This window comes from Electrona antarctica (genome assembly GCF_951216825.1).
Source record: "Electrona antarctica genome assembly, chromosome: 3".
NCBI classification, from domain to species: domain Eukaryota; kingdom Metazoa; phylum Chordata; class Actinopteri; order Myctophiformes; family Myctophidae; genus Electrona; species Electrona antarctica.
In genome coordinates, this window is record NC_136808.1 from 51896080 (window position 1) to 51918509 (window position 22430).

At 47.9% G+C, this 22430-nt stretch overlaps 1 protein-coding gene across 3 annotated transcripts in view; it reads right to left on the reverse strand.

The window, feature by feature from the left end:
* Positions 1–260: 260 nt before the first annotated feature.
* The window catches only part of LOC306920130 (uncharacterized protein), a 173431-nt gene continuing 151261 nt past the window's right edge, over positions 261–22430 (reverse strand). For 2 of the 3 annotated variants that reach the window (XR_013789618.1, XR_013789619.1), the window contains exons 10-12: positions 13556–13701; positions 12130–12237; positions 279–374 (exon numbers count right to left, since the gene is read on the reverse strand). Coding sequence is in view for 1 of the 3 variants with exons in the window: in XM_079496758.1 (XP_079352884.1) it covers positions 13594–13701 (108 nt within the window). In the remaining 2 variants the exon portion in view is untranslated. Of the gene's footprint in view, positions 375–12129; positions 12238–13555; positions 13702–22430 lie in introns of all 3 variants that reach the window. The other variant, XM_079496758.1, reaches the window with a different exon arrangement.

Here is a 22430-nt window from a genome sequence, read left to right on the forward strand (position 1 = left end):
AAAAAAATCTAAAATACAAGACAATGGCCTCATCTCATTCCACTGCTGCCCTGGACTCTGTTCTGCGCAGAGCCTCCACTCGGTGACGGTGACTCACAGTGCGACAAGTTGTGAGCTTGTAGATCGGTTATTGTCGCCGCACGACACCGGCGCACAAACATGTATAAAGAAACGGTGCATATTACCCTGTCCTGCAGCTCCCCCAGGATGCATTGCAGCGCCTGGTTGTGGTCGGCCAGCCGTGGGCTCCCATCTTCCTGCAGCTGTAGGCTGCTCAGGGCCGTGTCTCTGGCCCCCTGTAGATCCTCCAGCTCAGCCACCTTCAGTCTAAGCCCCCGCTCAGCGCGCTCGGCACGGGCGGCCGACTCCTCGCCCTGCCTCGTCAGCACACGCGCACGCGCACACACACACACACACACACACACACACACACACACACACACACACACACACACACACACACACACACACACACACACACACACACACACACACACACACACACACACACACACACAGGAGATGGAGGTGGACGAGCGTGTGTGAGTTACAGTTATCAGTAGAGTAACAGTCGAGGGCATTATTCATGGCTCGGTCAGTAACAGTGTGACATCAATCCATAATGTCATTAGTCAGTCTGCCTGTTACACAGAGTAGCAGTTAATAACGGCCATTCATATTCATATCATTCAGTGCAAGGAAAACACACACACACACACACACACACACACACACACACACAGCGTGCACGCGCACACGCACACACACACGGTAATCTAGACACAGACATAAAGACACGGCATTGATTGGACATTGATGTGTGAAGCTTACATTGCAGACTGGTGGAAGACAGATCTGGTGATGGACTAATATGCCCAGTCAACCCCCCCACCCCCACGTCACATCGTACTCCCTGGACATTAAAACAACATGTCTATAACAGCCCTAATGAGTTTTCACTAAAACACTCTCAAAGAGAGGCTATTTTTTTATGATCTGACAAACTCACACGGTGACAGGATCAGCACATAAAAGTCCACACGAATGAAATGAACAACTGTTCGGCGGGCGTGAAAATATACTGCGGCGCACACCTCGGCAGACCCATCTATTAATCAACCTGTCTGCACTTTGTTTTGAGAGTAATCTCGCCCCAACCACCGGAGAAGCACTCAGCAGTAAGTGGCGCTTGGCTGTGCTTTGAAGGCCTTGGTTTATTGCCGTCCCACAGCACAGCAAGGCTGCGTTGTAAAAACACATCATCTGGGCGCTCAACACTTGCCTGGGGTTATTCACCTCACACACCGATCTAGCACGGGCCCGAACGCCACCTGAACTACCACCGCCTGGCCTTTGTTCCCATAACACTCTAGACATGTGGTACTCAACCCTTTTCAATTCAAGGAACCCCAATGGGCGAGTCAGGTGGTGCAGTGGTAACCACCACAGAGGTTGTGGGTTCGAATCCACTGTGGTGCATCCGGCTTTGTCGAGCGTCTACACAAACACAATTGGAGGGTGTTATTGGTCACAGGCTGGGGGCGGCCCCTGTCAGCGAGGAGTGTTGGGTGGGAGGTAGTAGGACGAAGGCCCTGTCCTCCTGGTGGGAGGTAGTAGGACGAAGGCCCTGTCCTCCTGGTGGGAGGTAGTAGGACGAAGGACCTGTCCTCCTGGTGGGAGGTAGTAGGACGAAGGCCCTCCTGGTGGGAGGTAGTAGGACGAAGGCCCTGTCCTCCTGGTGGGAGGTAGTAGGACGAAGGCCCTCCTGGTGGGAGGTAGTAGGACGAAGGCCCTGCCCTCCTGGTGGGAGGTAGTAGGACGAAGGCCCTGTCCTCCTGGTGGGAGGTAGTAGGACGAAGGCCCTGTCCTCCTGGTGGGAGGTAGTAGGACGAAGGCCCTGTCCTCCTGGTGGGAGGTAGTAGGACGAAGGCCCTGTCCTCCTGGTGGGAGGTAGTAGGACGAAGGCCCTGTCCTCCTGGTGGGAGGTAGTAGGACGAAGGCCCTGTCCTCCTGGTGGGAGGTAGTAGGACGAAGGCCCTGTCCTCCTGGTGGGAGGTAGTAGGACGAAGGCCCTCCTGGTGGGAGGTAGTAGGACGAAGGCCCTGTCCTCCTGGTGGGAGGTAGTAGGACGAAGGCCCTGTCCTCCTGGTGGGAGGTAGTAGGACGAAGGCCCTGTCCTCCTGGTGGGAGGTAGTAGGACGAAGGCCCTGTCCTCCTGGTGGGAGGTAGTAGGACGAAGGCCCTGTCCTCCTGGTGGGAGGTAGTAGGACGAAGGCCCTGTCCTCCTGGTGGGAGGTAGTAGGACGAAGGCCCTGTCTTCCTGGTGGGAGGTAGTAGGACGAAGGCCCTGTCCTCCTGGTGGGAGGTAGTAGGACGAAGGCCCTGCCCTCCTGGTGGGAGGTAGTAGGACGAAGGCCCTCCTGGTGGGAGGTAGTAGGACGAAGGCCCTGTCCTCCTGGTGGGAGGTAGTAGGACGAAGGCCCTGTCCTCCTGGTGGGAGGTAGTAGGACGAAGGCCCTGTCCTCCTGGTGGGAGGTAGTAGGACGAAGGCCCTGTCCTCCTGGTGGGAGGTAGTAGGACGAAGGCCCTGTCCTCCTGGTGGGAGGTAGTAGGACGAAGGCCCTGTCCTCCTGGTGGGAGGTAGTAGGACGAAGGCCCTGTCTTCCTGGTGGGAGGTAGTAGGACGAAGGCCCTGTCCTCCTGGTGGGAGGTAGTAGGACGAAGGCCCTGCCCTCCTGGTGGGAGGTAGTAGGACGAAGGCCCTCCTGGTGGGAGGTAGTAGGACGAAGGCCCTGCCCTCCTGGTGGGAGGTAGTAGGACGAAGGCCCTGCCCTCCTGGTGGGAGGTAGTAGGACGAAGGCCCTGCCCTCCTGGTGGGAGGTAGTAGGACGAAGGCCCTGTCCTCCTGGTGGGAGGTAGTAGGACGAAGGCCCTCCTGGTGGGAGGTAGTAGGACGAAGGCCCTGCCCTCCTGGTGGGAGGTAGTAGGACGAAGGCCCTGTCCTCCTGGTGGGAGGTAGTAGGACGAAGGCCCTCCTGGTGGGAGGTAGTAGGACGAAGGCCCTGTCCTCCTGGTGGGAGGTAGTAGGACGAAGGCCCTGTCCTCCTGGTGGGAGGTAGTAGGACGAAGGCCCTGCCCTCCTGGTGGGAGGTAGTAGGACGAAGGCCCTGTCCTCCTGGTGGGAGGTAGTAGGACGAAGGCCCTCCTGGTGGGAGGTAGTAGGACGAAGGCCCTGCCCTCCTGGTGGGAGGTAGTAGGACGAAGGCCCTGCCCTCCTGGTGGGAGGTAGTAGGACGAAGGCCCTGTCCTCCTGGTGGGAGGTAGTAGGACGAAGGCCCTCCTGGTGGGAGGTAGTAGGACGAAGGCCCTGTCCTCCTGGTGGGAGGTAGTAGGACGAAGGCCCTGCCCTCCTGGTGGGAGGTAGTAGGACGAAGGCCCTCCTGGTGGGAGGTAGTAGGACGAAGGCCCTGTCCTCCTGGTGGGAGGTAGTAGGACGAAGGCCCTGTCCTCCTGGTGGGAGGTAGTAGGACGAAGGCCCTGCCCTCCTGGTGGGAGGTAGTAGGACGAAGGCCCTGCCCTCCTGGTGGGAGGTAGTAGGACGAAGGCCCTGCCCTCCTGGTGGGAGGTAGTAGGACGAAGGCCCTGTCCTCCTGGTGGGAGGTAGTAGGACGAAGGCCCTCCTGGTGGGAGGTAGTAGGACGAAGGCCCTGTCCTCCTGGTGGGAGGTAGTAGGACGAAGGCCCTCCTGGTGGGAGGTAGTAGGACGAAGGCCCTGCCCTCCTGGTGGGAGGTCGTTACTGGCAGGTGAGCCAGTAGGATACAACAGCAGTAACAACACGGAAAGTTGTAGGAGGAATTCATTGGCATAATGACTAAATTGTGGAGAAAAAGGGAGTAAAAAATAAATGGCAACTTTAAATTAAAAAAAGGAACCCCAATGTGATAATCGTTGCTGTCGGGCAGAAACCTCTCATAGACTTCAATGTTTTTTCGTCACTTAAGAGTAGAGTAGGGGTGGGACAATTCACTTACCTTCCGATTTGATTCCATATCGATACCTAGGGGGCCGATTCGATTTATATTGCGATTCTTAATTATATTGCGATTTAATTCGATATTCCGATTAATTGCGATTTTGTCGAAAAGTAACTTTTCTTTTTCTATACTAGAACATTTTAAAACAATTAAAAACAATATAAACCGTGAAAAGTAGAATGACACAGATGCAGCCAGATAACGCCAGTTTGTCTTACTGTCATGGACAAATAAATAAATGAAATAAAATTAAAATTAAAAAATCTGAAAAAAACTAACCTATTTAGATGTTTCTATTTTCATCTCTGGGACAGAGGGATGGGTATCGTTAGGAGTCCGATTACGGTTCTGCTTATCGATTCAGGTTCCTAACGATTCCATATTTCGGTTCCAAATGGTATAAAATAACTTAAATAAGAGGTCAAATGTTTATTTAACAAAAAGCTTTACTTTATTCTTTTAAACCTTAGTCAATTTAAGACACGCAATGAATAGAGTAACATACGCTCCTATATTCAACAGTTGAGCTATTTGTGGATAATAGTGAGCTGCATGTTCTTATATATATTTTCTGTATTTACCTGTACAAGTTTTCTAGTATAAAACATTATTTATTAATTTAATTATTATTATTATGATATTATTATGTATTACGCACACACGCACGGACACGCACCAGTGATGCCACCCATACAGCAAGAGAAAACAGACACCGTGTGGACAAGACTTCCCTACACAGAGTCAGTAGGGTGAGGTGTGTCGAGTGTGTCTAGGGTGGCCACCCAGTCCCCAAACCATCTGTGCCGCATCCCACGTAAACAGAACAATGTCCCGCGTCTATCGCAGTTTCTTTCTGCACAGAGCTGCCGGGCCGGCGGCAGGGCTGCGGCAGGACAGCGGAGCGCCAGCGGCTGATAGATATTAAACTATTTGTATGGGTACCTGGTACCCGCTCAGTGGCCTTGTGGTTAGAGTGTCCGCCCTGAGACTGGGAGGTTGGGGTTCGATCCCCGGCCGGGTCATACCAAAGACTCTAAAAATGGGACCCAGTGCCTCCCTGCTTGACACTCAGCGTCAAGGGTTGGATTGGGGGTTAAGTCCCTGCGACATACTAGCGTCATGTCCAGGGGGTGTACTTGTACATCAAGCTGCCTCACGCTACAGAAACAGGAGATAGGCTCCTGCCCCTATGGGCCTCATGGCTACAGAAACAGGAGATAGGCTCCTGCCACTATGGGCCTCTAGCTACAGAAACAGGAGATAAGCTCCTGCCCCTATGGGCCTCATGGCTACAGAAACAGGAGATAGGCTCCTGCCCCTATGGGCCTCATGGCTACAGAAACAGGAGATAGGCTCCTGCCCCTATGGGCCTCATGGCTACAGAAACAGGAGATAGGCTCCTGCCCCTATGGGCCTCATGGCTACAGAAACAGGAGATAGGCTCCTGCCCCTATGGGCCTCATGGCTACAGAAACAGGAGATAGGCTCCTGCCCCTATGGGCTTCTAGCTACAGAAACAGGAGATAGGCTCCTGCCCCTATGGGCCTCATGGCTACATAAACAGGAGATAGGCTCCTGCCCCTATGGGCCTCATGGCTACAGAAACAGGAGATAGGCTCCTGCCCCGATGGGCCTCATGGCTACAGAAACAGGAGATAGGCTCCTGCCCCTATGGGCCTCATGGCTACAGAAACAGGAGATAGGCTCCTGCCCGATGGGCCTCATAGCTCGGCAAGGCTACTTACTTACTACCTGGTACCCACCATGTTGTTATCGGTTCCTATTTGGAACTGAGTTTCGGTACCCATCCCTACTGGGACCCCAATCTATACACCTTCAATTCCTCTGTTATCTAACTCTTAAGTGGAACCAAAGGGGGTTTCCGTTTGTACACGCACTAGACTTTCGGGCCTCACATCTATTAACGTAGGCCTGCACACTGTAACGACATCTGTAGCGCTGGTATCCACGGGCGCTCCTCTCGATATCTCTCAAACTGATTAATGTCATTCTTCTTTTGATCCATTGCAGCCTCCAGGTGCTCCTTCCGGGCCTCTTTCCCTATGGTGTCTAAGATAATCGGGAGGCGCTGGTACCGATGGTACAGCTGCGCATAGTTGCCCTTCAGGTCCTGGAGGATGGTCTCGCGCTCATCGGCAGGCCGACCGCCTTCCATCTTCGTACGTTCTTTAAGATCCCTGTCATACTGCTCCTCCAATGAACAGGCCGTGTTTCTGAGCAGCTGCAGGTAGTTCTCTTTCCTGATGTATTTGTATACAAGTCCCGAGTGCATAATGGTATTGTCCAGCCTGTCCATCTCCATGGGGCTGTTGGCTATGAAGATGGTCTTGCAGCCTTCAAAGAGGTTAATGTTGCTCTCAAGTTCAAGCATCGAATCCTCCATGCGGTCCCTGCGGGCGTTTTTCCCCGGGGTATCTAAGATAATCGGGAGGCACTGGTACTTACCATAAACCCCTGCAAAGTTATTCTTCAGGACCTTGAGGATGCACTGTCGCACGTCGTCAGTCATTGGGTTTTCCTGTCTCCTCTTCCCTTCATTAACCTGTTCATACTCCTCCTCTAATCTCCTGATCTGGTCCGTGCGATACCGCATGCACTCGGGGGTTTCTCTGTCTCTGTCATCTCCTGGGGGTTCACTGTGGTCCTTCGTCATGGATTCACTGTGGTCCTTCGTCATGACGATGTATCTCGGGTGAAATCCTAAGTAAGTACCCGAAGATATATGTCTGGCTCCCTAAGCTAAAACTATGTCTAACTATGTCAGCTGTGTTATTACCTACCTAACTATGTCAGCTGTGTTATTACCTACCTAACTATGTCAGCTGTGTTATTACCTACCTAACTATGTCAGCTGTGTTATTACCTACCTAACTATGTCAGCTGTGTTATTACCTACCTAACTATGTCAGCTGTGTTATTACCTACCTAACTATGTCAGCTGCGTTATTACCTACCTAACTATGTCAGCTGTGTTATTACCTACCTAACTATGTCAGCTGTGTTATTACCTACCTAACTATGTCAGCTGCGTTATTACCTACCTAATAGAGAGTTGCTATTCTAAAGTGGTATATATAGTGTTGTATGTGTTTGATCACAGCATATATAACACTCTACAAGGGTGTAGTGTGACATCACTAGCCCTGCCCAAACATGGTGACAACCATAACATGTTGTCACAGTCATGTGTTTAGCTTGAGACATCAGCGTAACGTTATCTCCACCAAGGCAAGGACAGATTTTCATCCCTGAGAGTGTGTCCTGGGTGCTGCACACTGAGTTAAATATTTTAGATTGGAGTCCCATAGATTTAAAGGGATTGTGACATTAATTGTTTTTTTCTTATTTTATTTAAGGTGTTCTGAGCTCAATTGCCCCAAAAAAACTGAACTTTTAACATTCAGTAGATTTTCTGTGGTCTCGGGTTTTCTGGCTCAAACACGTGCTCTGATTTTCCTGTGGAGTGTGATGTAAGAGCCAGCATATCCCATATGACAATGGGATTTGCCAGCAGATGTAGCTGTTTTCACTGTTTTTCCTGTTTTCATTGCAGGTCAAAAGGCTTCACAGACACAGAGAAAATCCCAGACCACAGAAAATCCACTAGATGTTCAAAGTTCAGGTTGTTTTGGGTGTAACTGAGGTCAGAAAAAAAAAATGAAAATTATTGTCATGAAACCTTTAACCCATTTTGGGGCGGGAACCCCTTTTGGTGTTTTAAACATTATGTTATAATTTAGCTATTGAAAAATAGCAGATCTACAAGTTCGTAGCGCGCCACTCGTAGGTCTGCTATTTTTGAAAAATCGTGAAAATATGGCACACATCTTTGAATATATATTCTTTCAGAGTTTGATGAGGTCAGATCTTCATATATGGAGACGGCCATGTATGGTGGCGTGAGGTGTCACGAGGCGTGAAAGAATGACTCGTCTCTCCTAGTCCAGGGCGCTCTCCGTGGTTTTGAACTGATCGATATACTAGCGCTTCATTTCTGCTCCTCATCCGTCTCTCCCGCAAAATATGAACGCTTTTTGGATCATATATCGTATGAATTAAAACGATAGCAATTTAAGCTAGCTATGTAAAGCAAACTTTTTTTTAGCTGATTGTTTCCGGGTCGTGGGTTTCAGAGTAAAAGCGGCCATGTCTTTCCGGCACCCAAGAGCTCCTATTTTGAAGGAATCCCGGCACCGGAGGAAGGTTGTTCCTTCCTCCGGTGCCAAAGATTAAAGGAGCCCATGACCCGATACTTAAAGGTAGCGTACTGTATGTGGCATAGATGCACCCAATCTTAAAGGAGCATTCAGTGATTTGAGCAATTTGGAAAACCACCCAGTCCGCCCCGGTAACAAAATGTGCACATGCACGCTCTACAGTGGGGGTAAGTGCAACAGGCCAACAGCATGTGCATCAAGGCCCGCCCCCACTCGATCATGATTGGAGGAAGGCCCCTCTCATCCTGATTGGATGAAGGCTTTGCCACCCGCCACCAAAACTGAAACTAGGGTTTTTTTTACCCCAGGGGCTCACTAGGGACAGGGAGGAACTCCTTATATGGTCAGCACACTCTATAGTAGGGAGGATTGTCCAGAAAAAAAGAAAAAATAAGTGATATTTGAATTAAGTCAAATCACTGAATATACCTTTAAAGGTAGCGTACTGTATGTGGCATAGATGCACCCAATCTTAACGAGAATGTCTTTTTTTTTAGTGGCCCTCAAAAGCAGGAGGTCAGTGTGTCAAGGCCCACACGAGTCCCACATGCACTCCTAGTCATTTGTTGTCCTGTCTTTGAGCTCAAAGGAAAAGAAAGAGATGAACATTCAAGGAAGTCAATAACGGGGCATGTGTAGAACTTGTATGCTCTATATTCTTTACTAGGAATATTAATGAGCCATTTAGAATATATATTCAAAGATTTGTGCTGCATTTTTACGATTTTTCAAAAATAGCAGACCTACAAGCTCGTAGCGCGCCACTCGGTGGCGCGCTATGAGCTTGTAGATCTGCTATTTTTCAATAGCTAAAGTATAACATAATGCTTAGTTAAAACACCAAAAGGGGTTCCCGCCCAGAATGGTTTAAAAAAGAGGTAACCCTTCATTTTACGGTACGGTAATTACCAGGTAACTACCAGGTAATTACCTGGTAATAATAGGTAAGTACCTGGTATTACCTGGTAACAACCAGGTAGTAGTTATACGTATTTACCCATCAATTACCTGGTAATTACATGGTAACCTCCAGATACATTACTCAGTAATTACTCAGTAATTACCAAGTATTACCCAGTATGTATAACTATTTACTGTATAATCTCCTGGTAATTATATGGAACTTACCATGGTAAATGACACACTGGTTGCCAGGTAATTACCAAGTATGTTCCTGACAATTACCAGGTATTTATACGTTTTTAGTATGTAATTACCAGCTAACTACCCGGTATTTATAAGTATTTACTCTGCAACCAGGCACGATACCCTGGTTGCAGGTACTATAGGTATAGGTACTATAGGTATACCAAGTATTTTCAACAATTACCAGGTATTTAATCTGCTACCAGGCAAGTTACCCAGTAGGTACTAGGTCATTACCACGTATTTTCCTGACAACTACCAGGTAATAACATGGTAACTGTATTCACTGTGTTTACATGGGTACTACCCATGAAACACGTGGGTAGTAGCCTACCAGGAAATTACCAGTTGTTACTAGGTAATTTCCTGACAACTACCATGTAATTACCTGATAGGTACCCAGTAAGGAAGGAGGAACTGTAATGTAAAAGGAAGCGTGCTCTATTTCCATGATATTACCATGTACCTACCTGGTAATTGTAGATTATAATCCTCCCCATTACCCATGAGGGTGTATTTTGAATTTTGAACTTTGAACTTTGAATTTTGAACTGGCAATAACTGTTAATTACCAGGTATTTACTGTGTAAATTAACAGGTAAAACCTTGCAAGTTACCGTGTAAGAAAGATGGAACTGTACTGTGAAAGGAAGCGTGGTTTGTTACAGTGAAAGTACAGGGTAATATTATGGAAACAAACCACGCTTCCTTTCACAGTACAGTTCCACCTTTCTTACACGTTAACTTGCTTGGTTTTACCTGTTAATTTACACAGTAAATACTTGGTAATTAACAGTTATTGCCAGTTCAAAATTCAAAGTTCAAAGTTCAAAGTTCAAAATACAAAAAATACGTTTACATGGGTACTACCCATGGCAATAACTGTTAATTACCAGGTATTTACTGTGTAAATTAACAGGTAAAACCTTGCAAGTTACCGTGTAAGAAAGGTGGAACTGTACTGTGAAAGGAAGCGTGGTTTGTTTCCATAATATTACCCTTTACTTTCACTGTAACAAACCACGCTTCCTTTCACAGTACAATTCCACCTTTCTTACACGGTAACTTGCTTGGTTTTACCTGTTAATTTACACAGTAAATACCTGGTAATTAACAGTTATTGCCAGTTAAAAATTCAAAGTTCAAAATACACCCTGATGGGTAATGGGGAGGATTATAATCTACAATTGCCAGGTAGGTACATGGTAATATCATGGAAATAGAGCACGCTTCCTTTTACATTACAGTTCCTCCTTCCTTACTGGGTACCTATCAGGTAATTACATGGTAGTTGTCAGGAAATTACCTAGTAACAACTGGTAATTTCCTGGTAGGCTACTACCCACGTGTTTCATGGGTAGTACCCATGTAAACACAGTGAATACAGTTACCATGTTATTACCTGGTAGTTGTCAGGAAAATACGTGGTAATGACCTAGTACCTACTGGGTAACTTGCCTGGTAGCAGAGTAAATACCTGGTAGTTGTTGAAAATACTTGGTATACCTATAGTACCTACATACCTATAGTACCTGCAACCAGGGTATCGTGCCTGGTTGCAGAGTAAATACTTATAAATACCGGGTAGTTAGCTGGTAATTACATACTAAAAACGTATAAATACCTGGTAATTGTCAGGAACATACTTGGTAATTACCTGGCAACCAGTGTGTCATTTACCATGGTAAGTTCCATATAATTACCAGGAGATTATACAGTAAATAGTTATACATACTGGGTAATACTTGGTAATTACATAATAATTACTGAGTAATGTATCTGGAAGTTACCATGTAATTACCAGGTAATTAATGGGCAAATACTTATAACTACTACCTGGTTGTTACCAGGTAATACCAGGTACTTACCTATTATTACCAGGTAATTACCTGGTAGTTACCTGGTAATTACCGTACCGTAAAATGAAGGGTTACCAAAAAAGAACATCACTACTCAGGTCAGGGGATCTTAGTATAATCTTGATCGACATTAGGAATTGATTAAAAAAAAACCCCAGAAGAAACATGTTTTTTTAAAGTCAATTCCTACTGTGGATCAGATTATACCTGACCTACAGTACGTACATGACATGTAGGTTGTAAATTGCCTGCTTTGGCCTCTTTGCTGCTTTTGCATGAACAAAGTTTAAAACTAGGGGAAAAACAAAGATGCAATATGGAGAAGTGTTCAGCCTGACACAGCAACAATTACGTGAATGTACTGTAAATGTATAGTATAGTTTACAGTATAGTGTACAGCATACATGGGCAACTGGCGGCCCGCGGGCCACATGCGGCCCCCACCTTCACTTAATGCGGCCCACAGATTAATTTCAGAATACTGATGTTATTTATTTCAGCCGTTACAATTCCAAACATGACCCGCTTTTAATTACTTACAGTCTAAATTAGCAGCTTGCCGAGTAGTATTACAAATAATGTTATTGTCTTTTTTATGTCAAAAATATTTGTATTCGTTAAAATGACTTTTCAGGATTTCAATTCAAATATAGCAAAAATAGCTGATCTACAAGTTCAAAACGCGTCGCGATGCGACGCGTTTTGAACTTGTAGATCAGCTATTTTTGCTACGACATGCATGCAATGTGGCCCCTCTGGAGTGAGTGTGGAGATATAATGGCCCTCTCCATCGTCAAAGTTGCCCACCCCTGGTGTACAGTATAGTGTACAGTATAGTGTAGTGGAAGGACCTTTCTTTGCATCTCTTGTCTGTCACTCTCCAGCAGTGCTTCTAGTCTGTCAAGCTCCACCTGTAGCTCACAGAAGAGATGCTCTTCTCTTTGTCTGTAGGCCTCCTCCTGCTCAACGCACACGCACACACGCACATGCACACACACACACACACACACACACACAGGAGAAGGAGGTGAGGTACACCAAGGGGATTGAAGCTGTTTTTAAATGTGTCAGCTCACCTTTCTTTTGCATAATGCATATCACACCTCAGAAATGATCCATTAGCACGTTGCACCATAAGAGTCTCTAAATAAGCTGACAGGACACTGACACAGCAGGCGCGCACACACACACACACACACACACGCGCACGCACACGCACACGCACACGCACACGCACACGCACACGCACACGCACACGCACACGCACACGCACACGCACACGCACACACACACGCACACGCACACGCACACGCACACACACACACACACACACACACACACACACACTTCTGCTTTTACAGCTAAATGAGAGGCACTGATTGTCCCAATGGACTTGACTAGAGCGTGGCTGCAATAAAAACCACTTTGAGTGGACAGACTTTCGAGGCTCAAGCCCTGTACTCTGAACTGCCTCCAGAGAAAGACCGAAGAAGGAAGTATGAGACAGAGAGAGAGAGAGACAGAGAGAGAGAGAGAGAGAGAGAGAGAGAGAGAGAGAGACAGAGAGACAGAGAGAGAGAGAGAGAGAGAGAGAGAGACAGTAAAAGAGGAAAGCGGGGGCCACTGAGAGGCCCCTCCCCCACACATCCAGACACTGATTTATAATTTTAATATCTCTAATTTCCACAGCAGCACCCATTTTCCAAATGTCATTTTCCAATTTATGTCAAACCGTGTGACCATTTTTCTTAATACAGCTTATGACAAGCTCTGTGGCGAGGCGGATATGCAATTCAGATTGAGTGTTTTACAGGCGCGGCAGCAAAAACACACTGGGGTGTTTGTGTGTTTATCTTTATCAGTGCTCGCTCGATATTTTGGAGGGGGGTGGGGGGGGTGGGACTGGGAATGTTGTACTCGGGATAGGGGCTATGGGGGTGTGCTGGGGGTGTGCTGGCTGGGGTGGCGGAGATTGGATTCACAGCACAAAAAATGCCTTCAGGGACAAAAGCCGTAATTCCGCCATCAATCTAATAATTATAGTTATCATAATAAGAATTATGAGTGGTAATGATAATGTATTAAAATATGCATTAACATTAAGAGCTTGAAATGGGAACGTGGGCTGGTTCCATGGTCATTACATGAATATTTATGTTAATTAAAATGGGACCTCCCCCTTTTTTATGTACCACTGCAGTCAATCTCCAGGCAAGATGGCAAGAGTTTGATACAATGAGAGGAGCCGAGTGAGAGAGAGAGAGTATTATCATTTACCCTGCAGGTGGCGCTCTGGAGCTCCTCCGTGGTGCACTTCAGTCGGCTCTGCAGGCCAGCGTTGTGGTGCATGGCCACGTCTCTCTCACACCCAGCTCAGACAGAGACATCTGGGTTCGCTGCAGCTCAGCCTCTCTGTCCTGAAGCTAGAGAGGACAGATACAACAACACGGTCATATAAACAGGTGATCTGGTGGTGACAGGAGGGGGAAACAAACAGACTACTAGCATAACTGACGCTGGGGGTTGTGATGATTTAAGACAGTGGTTTTCAACCCTTTTCATATCAAGGCCCATTATGTATTTGGTATTTGAGCCTCGGACCACCGTTTTGATGAGATTATGCAAAAAGTTTTGTTGTCGTTGGATTAGATTTTGGCCACAATTCCATGATGTATTGATGTGGTACCATTAGGAGAGACAACAGGCAAACCTTGATCAAAATAACAATTCTTGTTGTATAGACTTTTTGTAAATTAACTGGTGAAGATGTTTAACAATAATTTAACTCTTGGTTTCATTTTATGCTCTCAAGAGTTAAAGATCTATAAGGGTCCATTTGGTTCCCAAACTATCCATCTTTTAGCTGGGGACCACCTGGAACCCCCTCACTGGTTGAAAACCACTGACTTAGGAGCATGGACTTTGGGTGCTGAGCGGCGAGCGCCTGCTCTCTCTCCCTCTCTGGGGCCCAGGACGGTCCTGCAACACAGCCCAGGAGGTAGATATCGGCCCATTCATCAGTTTCCCACTGAGAGAACTCAAAGAGCCAAACTGGCTGAGAACATGGCCCCTAATGGCCTCTATAATCATCACTGGGATCTTAGCGAGTGGCGTGGCCTTCCCAGGTGGAGACGGTGTGGGGTATAGAGCGTGGTACAGTAGTGGCGTGGCCTTCCCAGGTGGAGACGGTGTGGGGTATAGAGCGTGGTACAGTACAATGTATCAGTGCTGAGACCAGGAGGGTATAGAGCGTGGTACAGTACAATGTATCAGTGCTGAGACCAGGTGGAGACGGTGTGGGGTACAGAGCGTGGTACAGTACAATGTATCAGTGCTGAGACCAGGAGGGTTTTATACGGACGGCCTCAGCCAGCGCAACACCACCACCAGCCAGCCGCCTATCGACTCACTGAGCGGTGGCCCGCTAGCACATGTTCCCCGCTATCGAAAAAAGGGTAAAAATAACAGGAACAAGTTGTCGGAAATGAAATTTCAATTCATCCAGTCCCTTTATACACTGGTGCGGGTAGCTTGCCGTCGAGAGGTGGGGGATCAATAGTGTTTAGACAGCAGAGCAGATTTTCTAAGCGCCGGATCAATAGGAAGGAGAGAGGAAAAAAATACCCTGGCTTTTCTTTGGCTGTTGTAGTAAATACGAACAAATCAGTGGCCTTAGGCTAAATGGATTGACCAGCTGTTTCCGAGTTCTGTGTTGTAAATAAAGATCCATTCTTAGGTTTGTGACGGAGGCCCAAAGGGGAGAATGCCACTGCAAGTGCTGGGACCGGCTGAGCTGGCCTGGACAGGACACACACACACACACACACACACACACACACACACACACACACACACACACACACCTGTCTGGAACACGGTGTACCAGGGAATGTAGGGAACCACGGAAATGGAGAGACCGGAGGAGAGTGGGGACTAGATGGAGGCTTGAGGCGTACAGGACCCTGGATCATCTTGAGGCGTACAGGACCCTGGATCATTGAGGCGTACAGGACCCTGGATCATTGAGGCGTACAGGACCCTGGATCATCTTGAGGCGTACAGGACCCTGGATCATTGAGGCGTACAGGACCCTGGATCATCTTGAGGCGTACAGGACCCTGGATCATCTTGAGGCGTACAGGACCCTGGAGGCGTACAGGACCCTGGAGGCGTACAGGACCCTGGATCATCTTGAGGCGTACAGGACCCTGGATCATCTTGAGGCGTACAGGACCCTGGAGGCGTACAGGACCCTGGAGGCGTACAGGACCCTGGATCATCTTGAGGCGTACAGGACCCTGGAGGCGTACAGGACCCTGGAGGCGTACAGGACCCTGGATCATCTTGAGGCGTACAGGACCCTGGAGGCGTACAGGACCCTGGAGGCGTACAGGACCCTGGATCATCTTGAGGCGTACAGGACCCTGGATCATCTTAAGATAGAAACCATCAATAGAACACATTAGAACGGCTGCTTGGCAGAATGCACTACCTCTTGTTGGAGATGGTTTATTTTTGTACATGTATTCACTTGACCTTATCTACAGAAAATACCGAAAATATCACCGCTAAGAGATGGATGTTTTGCTGTTTCTCATAAAGGAAGAATCCGATAAACAAACTAGATTCGCAATAGGTCAGAAAGACGACTTTTTGTCTAACTTAAAAAAAATGTCATTACATGAAGCCTACGTCTGCTCGTTGACATATGCGACTGTGGCAGGTCAAATATCGCCAACAATGTATGGGGCTAATCAGAGGGTAACATCATGACAGGATGACTGATCACCTGCTCGCTTTGCCTCACCTCTGGACTTATTAAAGAAAAACACCACAGGCCACGCTTTCCCAAAACTCATTGGTCAACCACACTGGCACATGTGATGGGTGGAATTCATCACAGCACGCTCCTCCTCAGTCCAAACAAAACACACGCCCGACGACCAAACAATACCAAGACCTCTGGTCATTACCGACTGCATCCCAACGCAGTGAGAAGACACATTAAAAGGAGAGCAAGTGTGTAGGCTGTTGTCGCTCGCTGCAGGGCTGGTGGGGGTCCGTGGGGGGGAGGGGGGGGGGGGCTTGTCCGCGGGGGGGGGGGGGGGGGGGGGGTGGTTGAGGTTGGGGGGTGCTATGGTTGGCTATGCTGTGCTTAGAAATACTAACAGGGGCTGAGTGAACCAATGCATGCAGTGCCAACCTCTCACTTCTCTTCTGATAGGGAAAAGGTCACGGCTGAAACCTGGTATAAAAGGTAGGTAAAAAAAAGAAAAAACCCTGGTATAAAATACTGTACAGTAATATACTATACATGCTGCGCCGTCCATTATGCTCTCTTTCTAACTGGTTTGTAATTGGCCCCATTCTGCCACTCCGTCAGGGAGAGTGCGTGTGTCCTACAAAGGCTACCTTCAGCACAGTCTTTCCACAGACATGCCTACCATTACAGACACAATAGTGGACATGTACTCCCTGCATACGCGAGCCAGCAAGGATCTGTGTGTGTGTGTGTGTGTGTGTGTGTGTGTGTGTGTGTGTGTGTGTGTGTGTGTGTGTGTGTGTGTGTCTGACTAGCCTGTGTATCTGTTTTGTAAGTTGTGCTTCCTACGATAAAGGTCATATCAGAGTGAGAAGCAGAGGTTAGCATTACGATGCTGTTCCTCACACATTCTGTTTCAACACAATTGGACACTGAGTCAGATTATCTAAAGAGGAAATTAAAATGTTGCCCAGCTATTTCCCTTGCTCTTTAGCACAAAAACAACAGCCTGATTTAAGTGACAACTCCTTTCACAAACAGACAAAACACAAAGTCATTATAGGAATGGTCATAAAAAATTCATAATGTGGCATTCTGGCTTTCCCGAAAACTCTAGTCTATTTTTGTTTTGTAATAGGATTGGATTGTTTTGCATTTCTTTTTCATATTAAAATTGTTCGTCTTGACGGATGACATGGCTTGGTATAAATGCAGTTTATTCTCCTATTCCTGGCGGCTGATCAAACCCCATTTACTCAGGCGGGTGATTGAATTGAATGTCTGATCATTAAACCACATGTCTGCCTCTGGAGGAGGGGTGGTTGTTTACTTACTACATTTTTCTCTTTTGGTGCTCACCTCAATTTCAGATGCCATCAACCCCCAACCCCACCTACACGCACACCTACACACACACACACACACACACACACACACACACACACACACGCACACCTACACGCACACACACACACACACACACACACCTACACACACACACCTACACACACACCTACTGTACACACACACCTACACCTACACGCACACCTACACACACAATCCTTTTGAAATGCAGTCAACATTTTTACAGTTACAGTAGCTGTTAACTCATATATCGCCGACATTACCTTTTGACGCCTATTTTTATATCAATTGATTACGATGATCAATTGTGTCCTGTATACGCTCATAACACTCCGGCAGCGGACCGTTCAATTTTTTTTTTTTAATGGAAATGGACGCAGATTTATTTTGGGGTCACTACCTTGGCCCGTGTTCCTGCATACATGGTCTCTATTGCCCGGAGCAAGTTGGGAGGGACACCGTATAGGCCTTAAGGGTCTTCACCATTGTGCCTCTGTGGATCGAGTCAAATGCCTTTTTGAAGACGATGTTCACCTATTTTTTGTCGAATGTTCTTCCATTTTCAACAAATGTTTTGCCAAAGGTTAATGGTGACACTAGGGTTCATGGTATTCTTAAAGTGGCGTATACATTATAGGCTGCTGTCAGTGTATTATTTTTGTGATGTAATGAATATACACACTGTACCTCTGTGGCCATAGGCCAGTCGGCGGCTCAGACACTGTACCTCTGTGGCCATAGGCCAGTCGGCGGCTCAGACACTGTACCTCTGTGGCCATAGGCCAGTCGGCGGCTCAGACACTGTACCTCTGTGGCCATAGGCCAGTCAGCGGCTCAGACACCGTACCTCTGTCTGTGGCCATAGGCCAGTCAGTGGCTCAGACACTGTACCTCTGTGGCCATAGGCCAGTCTGTGGCTCAGACACTGTACCTCTGTCTGTGGCCATAGGCCAGTCGGCGGCTCAGACACTGTACCTCTGTGGCCATAGGCCAGTCAGTGGCTCAGACACTGTACCTCTGTCTGTGGCCATAGGCCAGTCAGTGGCTCAGACACTGTACCTCTGTGGCCATAGGCCAGTCGGCGGCTCAGACACTGTACCTCTGTGGCCATAGGCCAATCAGTGGCTCAGACACTGTACCTCTGTGGCCATAGGCCAGTCAGTGGCTCAGACACTGTACCTCTGTGGCCATAGGCCAGTCGGCGGCTCAGACACTGTACCTCTGTGGCCATAGGCCAATCAGTGGCTCAGACACTGTACCTCTGTGGCCATAGGCCAGTCAGTGGCTCAGACACTGTACCTCTGTGGCCATAGGCCAGTCGGCGGCTCAGACACTGTACCTCTGTGGCCATAGGCCAGTCAGTGGCTCAGACACTGTACCTCTGTGGCCATAGGCCAGTCAGTACACTGTACCTCTGTGGCCATAGGCCAGTCAGTACACTGTACCTCTGTGGCCATAGGCCAGTCGGCGGCTCAGACACTGTACCTCTGTGGCCATAGGCCAGTCGGCGGCTCAGACACTGTACCTCTGTGGCCATAGGCCAGTCGGCGGCTCAGACACTGTACCTCTGTGGCCATAGGCCAGTCAGCGGCTCAGACACTGTACCTCTGTGGCCATAGGCCAGTCAGCGACTCAGACACTGTACCTCTGTGGCCATAGGCCAGTCAGCGACTCAGACACTGTACCTCTGTGGCCATAGGCCAGTCAGTGGCTCAGACACTGTACCTCTGTGGCCATAGGCCAGTCGGCGGCTCAGACACTGTACCTCTGTGGCCATAGGCCAGTCAGTGGCTCAGACACTGTACCTCTGTGGCCATAGGCCAGGCAGTGGCTCAGACACTGTACCTCTGTGGCCATAGGCCAGTCGGCGGCTCAGACACTGTACCTCTGTGGCCATAGGCCAGGCAGTGGCTCAGACACTGTACCTCTGTGGCCATAGGCCAGTCGGCGGCTCAGACACTGTACCTCTGTGGCCATAGGCCAATCAGTGGCTCAGACACTGTACCTCTGTGGCCATAGGCCAGTCGGCGGCTCAGACACTGTACCTCTGTGGCCATAGGCCAGTCGGCGGCTCAGACACTGTACCTCTGTGGCCATAGGCCAGTCAGCGACTCAGACACTGTACCTCTGTGGCCATAGGCCAGTCAGCGGCTCAGACACTGTACCTCTGTGGCCATAGGCCAGTCAGCGACTCAGACACTGTACCTCTGTGGCCATAGGCCAGTCAGTGGCTCAGACACTGTTCCTCTGTGGTCATAGGCCACAGTCAGTGGCTCAGACACTGTACCTCTGTGGCCATAGGCCAGTCAGCGGCTCAGACACTGTACCTCTGTGGCCATAGGCCAGTCAGCGGCTCAGACACTGTACCTCTGTGGCCATAGGCCAGTCAGCGGCTCAGACACTGTACCTCTGTGGCCATAGGCCAGTCAGCGGCTCAGACACTGTACCTCTGTGGCCATAGGCCAGTCAGCGGCTCAGACACTGTACCTCTGTGGCCATAGGCCAGTCAGTGGCTCAGACACTGTACCTCTGTGGCCATAGGCCAGTCAGCGGCTCAGACACTGTACCTCTGTGGCCATAGGCCAGTCAGCGGCTCAGACACTGTACCTCTGTGGCCATAGGCCAGTCGGAGGCTCAGACACTGTACCTCTGTGGCCATAGGCCACAGTCAGCGGCTCAGACACATTGCTTTCATCATGCAATGTTCAATCAGGCTCTCGTCCTTGAAGTGTGACAGCCTCCAGGCTCAATTTAGTGAATCAGAAAATAGAAGATGAATTTGCATGGGAAGGTTCTTCTCTCTCACCCGTCTTTCTGATAACAGTTCTTGGACATGCAGGTCACCCTCCTCTGAGCTCTACATCTCAGAGTGGTCATTAATGTGGCCAGGTCCCCGCAGACCCTCAGCGCTGAATTCTGGCCTTGGTAAGCTGTCCCCCCCCCCCCCCCCCCTGTCTTTGAGGTATTTGGGGTATTCTGAGGGGGAGACAAGGGCTATCGAGAGTGTTTATGTTCCTGGCTTGTACAGAGGCTTCTAATGCGTAACACAGGGCACTCCCCTATTCAGACGCCCCGGGCTATTTTCTAAGTGGTCTTTACTTTGAAAACACAGGTGCCCTCCAGGGCGTAGATGAGTTGTGGGTTGTGTGCATGCGTGTTGCGTGCGTGAGGGGGCAGTCGGATGGGAAGGTGGATGTGGGAGTAACACAGCTCTGAGGCCCATACAACGCACTAAATAATATATCCATACATCATCAGTCCGTGTCGGACTTTGATTCAGTGCGGTGGTCTCACAGAAACCACTGTGGTATTAGCTTTAATAATGCAAGCTGGGGTTAGGCGCTTACTCTTTTCTGATAAATATGGGCAGATCAATTAATTCCGCTGACATTCCCTCACACCACCACATGTATAAACTCAATATGGTGCTCTGCTTGTTTTTCTTCTGTTACGCAAAGAAAGGAGTTTTCATATGAAACACAAGGGGGAAGGAAATACAAAACATACAAAGAAATAAAAAAACAAAAATCAAACGAAGCAAAAACAAGACATTGAAAGATACCGGTAGGTTAGATTAAATCATAATGAGGTTTCTTGTCTGGACATACATTATTGCGTAAGAGGAGGTATCACAAATATTGATAATCATAATATCATGATTCACAATAATTACCACCCCTCAAGACCTTCAAGATCAAGCAATAGAAACACGCAGCCTTTGCAAACATATACAGTAGGCCCTACACACATTCCAAACAATGTATAATAATGTCTGGTCTGGTTTTTTTTAAAACAAAGGCAATGAAATAAAATCCCTATGTGTTAGGTAAACAAAGTTTGCGGTGAGCACTGCTGGCCCTGCAGCCTCTTGGCCATGCCCATGGTTCTAGATCAGTGGACTGCAGGTCTCAGCTGGTCGCAGATGGCTGTGACCTTGGTAATGAGGAGCAGCTGGCAGACCGGTCATTAGGCCTATATGGCCCTCTCTCTAGCTCCAGGAAACATATTTTATCTCCTCCCGGCACACAATTTATCTCTCCATCTCCACGTAAAGTCTCATAACAACTGTCCCACCGTCATTAATGACTATAAGAGATACAGCAAATGTCATTTCATAGCTGGTTCTATCAATATTTCTAAAAACAGAACATCAATAGTGGCATCATCTGAGCAGACACCAGATGTTTCCGGTGGTGTCACAGTGGTGTAGGTCTAATTAGGCTGAGAGCAGTTGAACTGAGAGGATAGAAGGCGGAGAGAAGAGGGCCACCCAATTAACACATTTTGGGCGGGAACCCCTTTTGGTGTACTTAAGCTATTGAAAAATAGCAGATCTACAAGCTCATAGCGCGGCACGAACTTGTAGGTCTGCTATTTTTTTGAAAAAACGTGAAAATGTGCCTCAAATCTTTGAATATATATTCTTTCCGAGTTTCAGTTTTAAACTCAAATCTTTGCTTCTGGGGGGGTCCCTGGAACAACATATTTTCAGATCGGAGTCGACGGCATGTTACATATAATTTTTGGGGTCCTTGACATGAAATATTGAGAACCACTGATATAGAAACAAACGAAAAAGAAAAAAAAATCGTTTGAAAAAGGCATTTTTTTTAATTTCGACGTCAGGCCTAAATGGGTTAAAACTAATGTAAATTCAACCTCACTTTATTCTACAGAGTTGCTCACGTATACAACGGGCAGAAACCTGTAAGAGAATGAACAAGCTATTAGTCCTTAAAAAGCCCCGTCCCCACATTAATATTCTCACCTAATGAAAGCTCTTTATACCTTTCTTCATTTCCTTACACTTGCCTGTCACTGTTTACTTCATAAATGTTGCCTTATTATTATCATCATCATCATCATGATTATTATTATTATTATTTATTTTTTTATCCAGATATGCTGGAAATTTCAGAGGCAATTACCAAAATGACATGTGAAATGGGAGCGCGCTGAAAAGAAATGAAGGGTTGCCATGGTGATGTATAGCTGCAGAATCAGATTGTGTGTGTGTGTGTGTGT